The sequence below is a fragment of the Scardinius erythrophthalmus genome (assembly GCF_964197995.2).
Source record: "Scardinius erythrophthalmus genome assembly, chromosome: 7".
Taxonomy (NCBI): Eukaryota; Metazoa; Chordata; class Actinopteri; order Cypriniformes; family Leuciscidae; genus Scardinius; species Scardinius erythrophthalmus.
Window position 1 is genome coordinate 17,486,646 of NC_138227.1, and position 12,182 is coordinate 17,498,827.

The 12,182-nt window shown below is 37.1% G+C and overlaps 1 protein-coding gene across 2 annotated transcripts in view; it reads left to right on the plus strand.

The window, feature by feature from the left end:
* The window catches only part of arhgef12a (Rho guanine nucleotide exchange factor (GEF) 12a), a 46,148-nt gene extending 35,603 nt beyond the window's left edge, over positions 1 to 10,545 (plus strand). For both annotated transcript variants that reach the window (XM_081370104.1, XM_081370105.1), the window contains 13 exons: positions 1,772 to 1,886; positions 3,950 to 4,050; positions 4,463 to 4,540; positions 5,120 to 5,195; positions 5,275 to 5,442; positions 5,524 to 5,611; positions 5,705 to 5,782; positions 6,490 to 6,569; positions 6,657 to 6,842; positions 8,069 to 8,269; positions 8,400 to 8,620; positions 9,583 to 9,658; positions 9,783 to 10,545. In XM_081370104.1, the coding sequence (XP_081226230.1) occupies positions 1,772 to 1,886; positions 3,950 to 4,050; positions 4,463 to 4,540; positions 5,120 to 5,195; positions 5,275 to 5,442; positions 5,524 to 5,611; positions 5,705 to 5,782; positions 6,490 to 6,569; positions 6,657 to 6,842; positions 8,069 to 8,269; positions 8,400 to 8,620; positions 9,583 to 9,658; positions 9,783 to 9,793 (1,479 nt within the window). In that variant the 3' untranslated portion in view covers positions 9,794 to 10,545. The remainder of the gene's footprint in view (positions 1 to 1,771; positions 1,887 to 3,949; positions 4,051 to 4,462; positions 4,541 to 5,119; positions 5,196 to 5,274; positions 5,443 to 5,523; positions 5,612 to 5,704; positions 5,783 to 6,489; positions 6,570 to 6,656; positions 6,843 to 8,068; positions 8,270 to 8,399; positions 8,621 to 9,582; positions 9,659 to 9,782) is intronic.
* Positions 10,546 to 12,182: the final 1,637 nt, after the last annotated feature.

The following is a 12,182-nucleotide window of genomic DNA, read 5'->3' on the forward strand; positions in this document are numbered from 1 at the left end:
AAAATGTCATATCTGTTGTTATGCTCTTTGTGCTTTGGAGGTGTATATTCGAGAAAATACAGCTTTTTCACGTTTTAATGAAGCAGTTCACCCAAAATTGTCATTGTGTACTCAACATGTTTTTTCAAGTCCATTTGACTGATTTTCTTCTGTGGAACAGAAAAGGAGATAGTTTAGAGAATGTTCATGCTGCTTTTTTTCATGCAGTGAAAATGAATGGTGACCAATGAGAGCAACGTTGTGGGGGAATATTTTCAGTGAATATATACAATTAGTTTATATACTATTATTGTATTTATTAATATTTGGAATTTGCTCATTTTTATATATCCAGTTTTTTTATTTAGTTTCAGTAATTTTGTGATTTTTATTAGTTTATTTGTATGTTTCTATTTAGCTTTCATTTATTTTTTATTGCTGTTCTCTTTTAGTAATTTTAGTATTTAAAATGGTCACACTTTAGATTAAGGTCCAATTCTCACTGTTAACTAACTATTAACTACAACTTTTGCCTCAAACTCAATTAATTCCCTTATCAATAGTTAGTAAGGTGGTTGTTAAGTTTAGCTATTAGGTAGTATTAAGGGAGGTAGAAAATGGTCATGAAGAATAAGGCATTAATATGTGTTTTATAAGTACTAACATGCATATCCTAGTAGTATGCATTCTAATAAGCAACAAGTTAATAGTGACAATTGAACCCTAGACTAAAGTGTACTAAAGTTAGTTACCAATGCAACATTTCTAAACCCCCCGATATACTCACGACAAAGTTCTTTTTCGTTCTTCGTTTAGGGGTAAAATGAAGTTCAAAATACATGACCAGCGATACTGTTACTGTACATCTATATATATATATATATATATATATATATATATATATATATATATAATATACATACATACATACATAGCACTTTATACAATAGAATGCTTAAAATCAAGCAGCTTTACCGTATTAAACATGAAAAACAGTGTCAGTGTCTCGTTTCATCAGAAGTACAACCTTATTTTCTACTATAAAGCAGCTCTCCAGTGTGTTCATGCGCACACCTACTTATAACGTGATCGCCACAGATCAGTGGTTGTACAAAGGTGTTTAACAATCAAAGCAAACTTTTCCGGAAAGCTGTTTTCGAGCTCCCAAAGCGAACTACAATGAATTTCGTTTTCACTTGATTTTGTTTGAAATTACACCACATCAATTTCGCTTCAAGTATATCAGGGCCTTAAGTTTTGTTTAAATTTTAATTTTTCATCTAATATTTATATATTGTTCTACTTCAGCTTTATTTTAATTAACACTTTTTTAATAGCCTTAGTGGAAACTATGTTTTATAGCCTTGGTTAACTATAACAACACTGGTACAGAAAACAGCATCATGAATATTTTGCCTAGCATAATACAGGTTTGAACAACATCAGATTGAATAAATGATGACAGTATATTCATTTTTGATTAAACTATGCCTCTGATGGATGACATGAAGATGTTTGTGAGTGAGGAGACGGTATATTTACACATTTCCGGGATGTTTTTGTGCTCAACATAAAAATCAGTGATTCAAGTTATATACCTTGCTGACAGATCACTGGTGTTGTGACTTGCAGAGGATTACTTGGGTAAAATCCACACTGAAGTGTATTATTCATGATGTTGGAGACTCTTGATAACAAGGAGATATGCAAAAGATTAGGGAGGATTTTGTTGTGGATTTGCATGTACTGTTGTCCTCAATTTCTTGTTTGATTGTCTCTGCACCATTTGCAGGAGGCTGAAAGCAATCGCCTGTGTCGACGACTACAGCTAAAGGATATCATTCCTGCAGAGATGCAGAGGTTCACCAAGTACCCTTTACTGATGGACAACATTGCCAAGAACACAGGTATCCTCTTCCTTCATTAACCAACATCTTCAATAGTCTATTTGATATAAATGAGAGTAAAATTAACACTTATTTTACACGATACTTAATCGAACAAATATTTTAAAACAAAATTAACAAAGTTGTTTGATTGATCAGCCTGGATAGTATATCACTCATCTCAATGGCTATGTTTGAGATTGACATTCATGTTTACTAACAAGAATGCCTCCTGTGCACTTAACAGGCGTTTTCTCTCGTTCGCACACTCTTGTTTTCGTCATTTTCCATAACCCGTGAGCGGTTGTCAGTCATAACAGCAGTTATGCACAGAAATAAATTATTCTTGATGCTTTCAGCTCATGCCGTAGGCATGTCAGTGATGTGACAGGATCAACCAAACCCACTCAAAATTCAGTTGTGAGTCCTTCAAATTTTAAGGAAGTCGCTTCAGTCATTAAATGCAGTTGACCATCTCAAGACAACCATTATCAACATCGATGATTGTAAGAAATGCAGAAATCAGCATATTAGAATGATTTCTGAAGGATCATGTGACACTGAAGACTGGAGTGATGCCTCTGCTGAAAATGCAGCAGTGAAGTGTGCTCTATTTTTTTAAATTAAAAATATATGAATTATGAAACATTAATTATGAACACATATTTGCTGTAAGGAAGTATATATATTTTATTTTTGTTAAAACTATATACAGATTAGAGCTGCACAATTATGGATACATTGAGAATCACAATTTTTTTTCATGATTCTGAATAGACAACAAAACAAAATAAGGTTTGAATGAATGCTTCATAAATGCAGTACTTCACTTGTTTCATTACTGAGTGAATCGTTTTTGAACGAATCTCTTGAATGAATGATTCAGTGACATTACATTTCTTTTAAGAAAAATCAATACAATCGTATGTTACTTTCAATAGGTGATTTGCTCTATTCGGATCACTACCATAGACATACAGTACTATCAGTGTTTATATCCGAACTATTAACTTTTATCTCTTTTGTAATCATTTGAATACTTGTAACAGAAATAATGATACTGTGTGTCGTTGAAAAGACAGTTTGTGAAGCTGTTTCATACCTAAACATGACAACTGCTCTCTCTGGGTCAGCGGCAGCATGAACACAGATCTGAGTGTTCCGGTATGATTTTGTCAAAGGATAAAAGTCACAGGCGAATCGTTGGCATATAGGAATAAGATTGTGTGGGTGTTTGAATGGAGATCGTGATCTTTTAATGATTAATCGTGCAGCTCTAATGCAGATTTTTTTTTTTTTTTTTTTTTTTAACGGTACATTGTCATTTTCTACGGCCTTTTTTATTTTCCATAAAATTTTCCGCAAGTCAAGTCACCTTCATTTATAGAACGCTTTTAACAATATGGACTGTTTCAAAGCAGATTTACAGTGATAATAGGAAATTAAAGTAACAGAGATTGTTTTGGCTTTACAGCAGCTCTAGAATAAAGTTATTGTCCAACTAAAGTTAGTTTTGATCGATTCACTTTTGTACAAAGATCATTAGTTATTAACTTAGGTGCTATTAACACGCTCCGGCCTGCTCGTTCGCACAACAGTGCCTGGTGGCTCAAGAACGCAAGCCAAGGTGCAAGCCTTTAAGGAAATATATATATATATATATATATATATATATATATATATATATTATTTCCCATCACCCCACAGACCCCATCACCACCTTGCGGTCCCTACACAACTGCTTTTTGGACGCAAAACATTAGTAAATTTGAGCTATGCCAGCTCTTAAATCCCTATTATTATTCCAGGAGGAAATAGACTTTCAAATTGTTTCTCACATTATTTGGCAGACACGTTAAATTGTGGCTCTTGGCATTGTCAGAGGCAGGCAATACATGTAAAGTATAACTAGCGATTAAGGAGGGGATGATTCTCCTTATATTCATCTGAGCTTGGCAATAGTCTCAGTGGTGGGCACTAGAGGAAATAGAGGGCACTTGGCTGGCCAGGATGTTCTTAAAGAATTGATTAGTCTCTTCTTGAAATGTGTGTGCATGTACGTAATGTATCTTTCTTACCGACAGATGAGTCAGAGGAGAAAGTCAAAGTGAGACGAGCAGCCGAATGCTGTCGACAGATTCTCAACCACGTCAACCAGTCAGTGAAGGAGTCTGAGAATAAACAGGTAAGCAGTTCGATCGAGCTACCTCTCTCTCAGCAGACAGCCCAAGGAAGGCAGATTTTATAGCCTGAGGTCCGCTCAGAGGAAGGACTGGAAAACCAAAACTTAATGAATGTCAATACTCATCTATAGGTTGAACTCATCGGAGTCCTCTTACATCAGCCCTGAAACTGCTCTTAGAGTAGAAACAGGGATCTAACTTTCTGTATACTGTTGGAGATTATTAATAAGCAAATTCATTAAAAAGAATCCCAGCTTGGAAAATCTAATCTTCTCCAACGTCTACAGTGTATTTCTAAAAGATTGCAATTCTCAAGGGTTTTTTTTTTTTGGTTTAAAATCAGCATCATAAAAGGTCAGCCAATGTTAATTGATTCTGCAGCATAAATAAATATATATTGTTTATGTTCCACAGAGACTGGAAGACTACCAGAGACGGCTGGACCTCTCTTCCCTCAAGCAGAGCGAGAACCCCATGATCTCTGAGTTTAAGGTAAGTACTAATCATACAAATGATTCTAGGATCATTCCTGGAGGACTGTATTTGAGGAAGAGAGAATAGTAGGTTATTCCACCTGTTTTAGTTGTCATGCAACTTGAGGAGCTGAAATCAAGTTGTGTTAAAGCATTTATTCAGACAGAAAAATTTCTCTTTTTTAGTATTAAAAAAAATCTTGAAACTTTGAGATTTTTACTAATTCAATCCAAACCCCATTCGTATATAGTTTGAAATCATCACTGTAACAACCTAATTTACTACTACTATTATAGTGTTTAATAATACTTTGAATTAGCATTTATTTTTGTATTTTCAGTTTTCATTCTAATTTTCATTCCAGTTCACTATGTAGTAACTAATCTAGATATGGGGGACATTTACTATCCTGTCTGAAAATATGAATCCAGTTTTAAAATGTCAATGTAATCAATCAATCAGTCAGTCCACATAAGGATCAGATTTTTAAAGCAAATCTAAATGGGGTGTTCAAACCCTAAATGGGTGTGAACAAAACTAGTCCTATCTAGTAACAACTGGGATTTTAAGGATGCAAGGTCATTTATTGTCACACAGAACCTGGATCTCACTAAACGAAAGATGGTCCATGAGGGTCCTCTGTCCTGGAAGATTAACAAAGACAAAACTATTGGTAAGCCACTGCTCTTAAACGTCCCAAGAGCTGGTTTCTGATGATTGTATAATAACACTGGTGTCTGTTTTTGTGTCAGAGCTATATACTTTACTCCTGGAAGACATCCTGGTGCTGCTGCAGAAGCAGGACGAGCGTTTTATTCTCAGGTGTCACAGTAAGAACCTCGCAGGAACTGCTGACACCAAACATATATTCAGTCCCATCATCAAGCTCAGCACTGTGCTGGTGCGCTCGGTGGCGACAGGTGGGCGTCTGCATTCTCATTCTTCAAACATGTATATTTGAAGAATTAATCCTTATAGGTTTCCTTTATTTCCCCAAACAGATAACAGATCATTTTTTGTGATCTCCATGTCCAAAAACGGAGCTCAGATCTATGAGCTGATGGCCCAAACAGTGTCCGAGCAGAGAATGTAAGTTGTGGCCACTTCTTTCCTTCTGATGTTTCTGAAAGCCATGACTTTCTCGTTTATAGAGATGAGTTTATTCTCTGTCTTTTACATCAGGTGGCAAGAGCAGATCGCTCAGAGGGCGGAAGTTATGAACGCCAAACCCCACAGCGTCATTCCTTTGCCTCAGCACGAGTGAGTCCCTCTTTACTTTCTACTGATCTCTGCTTAGTTAACATTACTAAAGTGTTTGTACTTACTGGCCTGTGACCTACGGCATGAGTTGCGTCGCTTTACTGCCATTCCCTTGTAAAGTGTCCATTGGACTAGTGCTGATAGGCGATGATATCATGAATCAACGATAGCAAGAGATAACGTCAAAAGCTTCAGCCTATCTGTGATATCAAGAGGATTTGGCATTTCCGATTATTGTATTCATTATTATTATTATTATCAAATATTTCAATTATTTTGCCCCGGCATAATTTCAAAGCGCATCACCGCATAACCGACGCACTGAGAGGATAATAAAAGATTAGATAAATTAGCTTGCTCCTCATTGACAATGTTTGAAAAACATTTAGGTCTATTATTCAATGAATTAAATCATTAAAACTGTATAGTATCAGTCCATAATAGGTCCAAACACGGCAATAATCAGTCATCAGTGAAAATTAAGAGCAACTTTATTTTTGGTTTCTAATTCAATGCTAAATCAGAAATATGTACAATATATGTGTACAATAACATTACATGTCCAGCAATTGATTTAAATAGTACATAGGGTTTAATTTCATTTGTATATCAAGCAGTGGAAATCTATACACACTAGGCATATAAAAAAGTAGTAGCTATAAATGATGAAGGCATGTAGCTTACATAACCATTCAACTGTGTTCTAGTGGCGACAGAGACGGTGTTGAGTTAAGCAAGTTCAGCAAAGGCTCTGAACGAATCTCCACAGGAAGCATCCAGTCCGCAGGTAGCTGTGCATGTACAAACGCTTCTCTGATTGTAAAAGTGTTGATTGCCACCATACTCAACTCGAGCCTTCATCATCTGTCCTCAGAGAAAGACAGTGAATTTTCGCCCTCGGCAGCCCTGCGGGACTGTGTCCCGGACGCCAACCCTGGGGAAGAGGACCAGTTCCCGAGAGCTGGCAGGGATGGCTCGTATCTGGACTCCGTGCTCTTGAACGGCAGGGACGCAGACTCTCTATCCTGTTCATCTAAAGCAGACGAGGCCCTTAAAACCTGTAAGACTCCGTTTGAACTGCATTAGCTTACGTACATATCACTTTCTTATCATGTTTTATCTTTGGAAATTATAAACATGGAATCATTTACATAATAGTGAATTGTGCTTGCCAAACATCTTACCAATGCCGGATACCATGAGTTAAGGCTACTGTGACCATTTGTTTTGGCTTCTTCTCAGCATTGAGAGGCTGTTGTCTGTGTGCCTGCCAACTCAAGAAAATGACAATTCAGCCTCTATTGATTAAAACAACTCCAGAAAAGGCTTATTTATTTTCCAAGTGTCTTTTAATTAGTTTAGTATCTAACAATAAAAGATCTTCCTAATGGGAATCACTTCTGCTGAAAACAACAAATATGTGAACTTAGAAAAGTTTGTTTCAGTGAAGCGTGGACTAACAATGAGCAATACATTTTCACAGCATATATTTACTTTTGTTAATGTTAGTTAATAAAAATGTTAGTGTTGTTCACAGTGCATTAATGTTTACAGATACAACTTTTGATCTTAAAAATGTAATAGTAAATGTTGAGATTATCTAAGATTAATAACTGCTTTTAAAGTATTGTTCATTGTTGTCATGTTCACTAATATAGTAAACTAATGTTAACAAATGAAACCTTATTGTAAAGTGTTACCAAAAAACACACTGAATTCTTTTGTCATCACATAGTCCCTGATAGCCCGGTGTGGCATATTACATGCTCTAATATTTCCCAATAAAGCCATAGGTGCATATTCCTGTTTATTCCTTTTTTCTTTCTTTCCTTTTTTGTTAAAGGGGTAGTCCATTCCAAAATGTTGATAACCAAACAGTTTTGGTTCGTATTGACTTAAATAGGACATGAAGTATGGACAAAAAATACAATGAAAGTGAATGGAAACCAAAATTCTAATCCTTGTGTTCTGCAGAAGAAAGTCAGTCATGCAGGTTTGAAATGACATGAGGTAAATTATCAATTTGGGTAAACTATCCCTTTAATAAGTGTGTTTATTGTAATTCCTATTCTCACAGTTTGTTGCAACACAGATTCAACAAAAACCTTTTTTTTTTCTGAATAAGTTTTTCCATCTTTTTTTTCTCTCTTTTTTTTTTCATTTCTTGTTAACATCAGTTATAAATGGGCTCTCAATATCACACTTGTCTCGTATGTTGTCTTGGCGTCTTCATTTCAGGTGGTTTTGTATTAGTGTATTATTTATTAAGGTGATCATGTTTTTCAGTGGCGGCTCTGAAGCAGGTGCTGGTGACTCAGCTGATGGCTCAGGATGAGGGTGAGCGATTGGGCCGATCGGCTGGCAGTCGTCTCCTCAGGACCACCTCTCTACGCACGCCGGTGGAGCACAGCTCTGCTCGCTCCCCTAGTCGAGCTCAGGACTACACTTCCGGAGACACGGGCTTCTACGAGTGCCCAGAAGACTACGGTGAGTGTTCCACCAAAGAACTTTGCTGTCTTCAGGAAATTCTGGCTTGTACGGAGGAGTGTAATATGGTGTAGTAGTGCACCTGCTCAGACATCCAGGTGACCCGGCTAACTGCAGTTGTGCTTTTTAGCAGCCTACCTGGTTCTGGAGGGGTACGGCGGCTCAGGCGAGAGCAGCACAGATGATGATATTCAGGTCGGGAGAAAGGAGCCGAGTTTAGCCCACAGCTGTGCTGCTGACTCGGGCATCAGTCTCAAGTTCTCTTCGCCCTCCTCAGGCAGCACGTCTCGCCTCAGCAGACAGGTCCTCTCACATCTTCGCTGCCTGCAGGCCAACCTCAACCACCTCAAGGTCTGTCTGCTCTCAACCGTCTCTGAATTTTATCCTTCATGATATATCAAATATTCACAATATACTCGTTATTGTTTTGCGATATAAAAACATTGTGATCTTGATGATTTTAATACACTTTCCAAGGCCATTAAGTTTCTTATAGTCAGACTTGTTTTGTGATCCTTGTCTTGCGACTTGGTAGTTTCTGGAATCGATTTTTTTGGTCTAATAACTGATCTTAAATTGTTTTATTTTGTTATAAAGTATAATATATATTGTTTAATATGAATAATAACAATACATATTAGATGGTTAAACGATAATTATTAATAGATATAAATGATAATCAATTTATTGTTGTTATTGATTTATTAAAAGTAATTAACAGTAATTACATTAACAGTCGTCGTGTTTCCTTGTTTGTGAAGGGAGGAGAAATCTTCTCTCAACTTTTTGGACCATTCTTGTGACTTATTATTTGGCATATTTCTAACATGCATTCAAATGTGACACTCAACAAACCTAGCCAGTTCAGATAGTTCATGTGTTCTAGCTCAAGCACACCTGGTGCAACTAATGAAGCCCTCGATTAATCGCATCAGGTGTGCTTTAGACGACAGATGTTTTGCAGATTTGTGCTGTTGTGTGGGATTCTATTCAGGGGGTTGAATAATTTTGAGACCGCAGAAGTCATTAAACATTGCATTTTCATTTTGAGTAAACCAATTTAAACATTTGTGTTGAGATATTTTAATTGCTTTTGTTTGATTTGGTCATTACAAACAGCTGAAATCTGTACGTTTTGCCAATAAACCTGATTTCCAATGGGGTTTGAATAATTTTCAAATATATTTACACAACAAATGCTACAAATAAGTTATAAAATATTTTTGTAAATTAGTCTATTACCCAGCCAAGAGAGGACTGAAGTGTAGTTGAGTTAGTAACAATTTGACTAATATCTTTGTAATGTTTTTCAGGAGATGGAAACAAAGTATTATAATCTACTTCGTCAAAGGCCTGTTGGGTCAGCCGCAGATGCCGACGAAAGCAGAGGTACTTTCAACACATTGACCGCTAAACTTTTTTTTTTTTTTTTTTTTTTAATCAAACGCTCATTGGCATTGCGTTCTGTTTCAGGATTATTCCATCATTCCTCTCTGACTTCTTCCTCCCACAGATAAGAAATAGAGTGGCAGAAGTTCCCGGCTCCTGTGATGATGGAGGCATCGTTTCTATCTGTAACATGCTCCGCACAAGCCTGTCTTCCTCACTGCTGAACACCTCCAACCAAAAATGAGGGGAATATTCTAACAAGGCCTCTTGCTTCTGTCAGCACTCGTCAATTAGGGAAGACGGACTGTCTCCTCTCAAACTTACCTGTCCCGAGTACATGTCCTCATTCCAGCAAACGTGGGCAGCCCAGTCCTCTCCTTGCCCTGCAGACCTAGCTAGAGAACGGAGAACTTTACCAAATTGTACAAAGCTGTGTGTTTAAAATATATATGTAAGAAACACAAGTTGAGAGAGGATTTTTTTAAAACTAATGTATTAAGTTTTTTTCTTCCTTTTTTAAATCCCAAGATGTATTTATTTTTCTTTTTAGTGTTTTACATGTTTCTCGCATGCTTTTGGCTGTTGACTCTTTTCTCCCCCCACAATTTTTGTTTGCGTGGAAGCCCAAGTCTGTGCAGTACATGAAGAGAAGTTTTTGCTCAAGGCCTCTCTCAGTTCCTCCAGCCAGCTGACACTCCTCCCAGAGCCCTGGACTCATTCTTTTGCCCCAGAGACCCTCCTGCTGAGATGAAGAGTGGATGGAGCTCAGGCTCTCCTGGTCTGCAGCTAAATTTTGATGACTGCAAAAAGAGAAGGATTACCATCAAAATGGAAAGTGATGCAAAACCTGGAAATAAAGATGCAATGACAAAACCTCTGTACTGATCAATTTGGCTTCATTTTTGGCATTTCTTTTTAAAATACAGGCACTGGATGAGTATAATGAAAACAGGTGCTGGAATTCTCATGAACCAGAATGGTAATTCTAGTAGCTTGTCAATCAAAACTACATAAGCATGTTGTTTAAAACCAAAAGCCCTGCACTCTTAAAAATAATAGTTCCAAAATTGAGTTTTTGAAGTGATGCCGTAGAGAAACCAATTTTGCTTCCCCAAATAACTTTTCATTGAACAGATCTTAAAAGAACCATTTTTCTTTTTAAGCACAGTAACATTAGCCAAAAAAAGCATCCTTTGTTCCAGTAGTGTATATTTTAAATGACATTTTCCCCTTATTCTTGTCAATATTGTATAGATCCTGATGACTTTTGGACATGCCTGTCATGTGTCACGAGTCACAAGAGAGCCAATGCCATTTCACAAAGCTGATGTATGTCTTAGCTGGTGGAGACCTGGTCAAGCTGGTCATTATCTGGTGCTTCTGGTGGACCAACTTGGCATTAGCTGGTGGAGATCTGGTCAAGCTGGTCCACCAGATCAGCCAAGTTGGCCATTACCTGGTCCTAGCTGGTTCAAACTGGTTGTGCTGGTGGACCAGCTTAAATGAGTTTGGACGAGCTACCAGCTTGAGTTGGTTTTTCCAGTGGGAAGCGATTCATAAAACGCAAATTACTCTGGTTTACAAACTAAGCTGCTTTCTGTTGCTCAACATGACAATGGATCCCAATAAACACCGGAAATCACTCAGTTTCGTTTAAAATGAATGATGTCCACTCGTGTTGTCCAAATCTCTGTTGTGATTGTCCTTTAACATGGGCAAGTGCATCTGGAAAAAAATATCTTGTGTAATTTCAGTCAGGAAAACAGACCGGTTTGTAGTTTTTTTCTCAAGTCAGGGAGCTTTTAAGAATTTCTAAATGAATGGCAAAGGTGGTGAACATAATTAATGATCTAATTATGTGTTGCCACAGATAATGATTGGAATTATTATTTTTATTTTTTTGTTTTTGAAGTCGTGCAAGCCTCTCTCGTAAACCAGCAAAATGAGTGTTTCCTGACAAGCGTTATCGTTATTCCTCACCAAGAGTACATAAAATGGATACAAATTAAATTGTACAGTCATCATTCACAGTTACAAAGTTTTATGATCAATACCAATTTGCTTCCGCCGTGATTCTTTACTTGTCACGTCCAGTGTGTAAATTATACACCGCCTTTAAGTGCGATAAATCTTAAAAGCACTTTCTATGAGTGATTTTGGAATAAGTGTGTCTCGGTTTGTCTTGTACAGCGCAAGCTGTCTTTTGTCACCGCTAGAACGCTTGTATTTCGTACAAATATTATTTGTGTTGGCTAAGTAAATCTGTAATAATGTGATATGAGAGAACATAACTTTCGATATTGAAGGCTAGGCTGCTGATCTAAACAGTAAGCTAAGAAATGGGCTGCTTACTGTTACTATGGTTACATCTTCAGGTGATTGCCTATGTAGCACTGCACATAGGAAAATACTAGGGGATTAAATCAGATGTTTCATCACGATACGATTTGGCTTCGCCAGCGATAAGATATTTGAAATGATGGCGCGACAACGATTTGTTTAGATTCAGGGTCCTGCGATATCG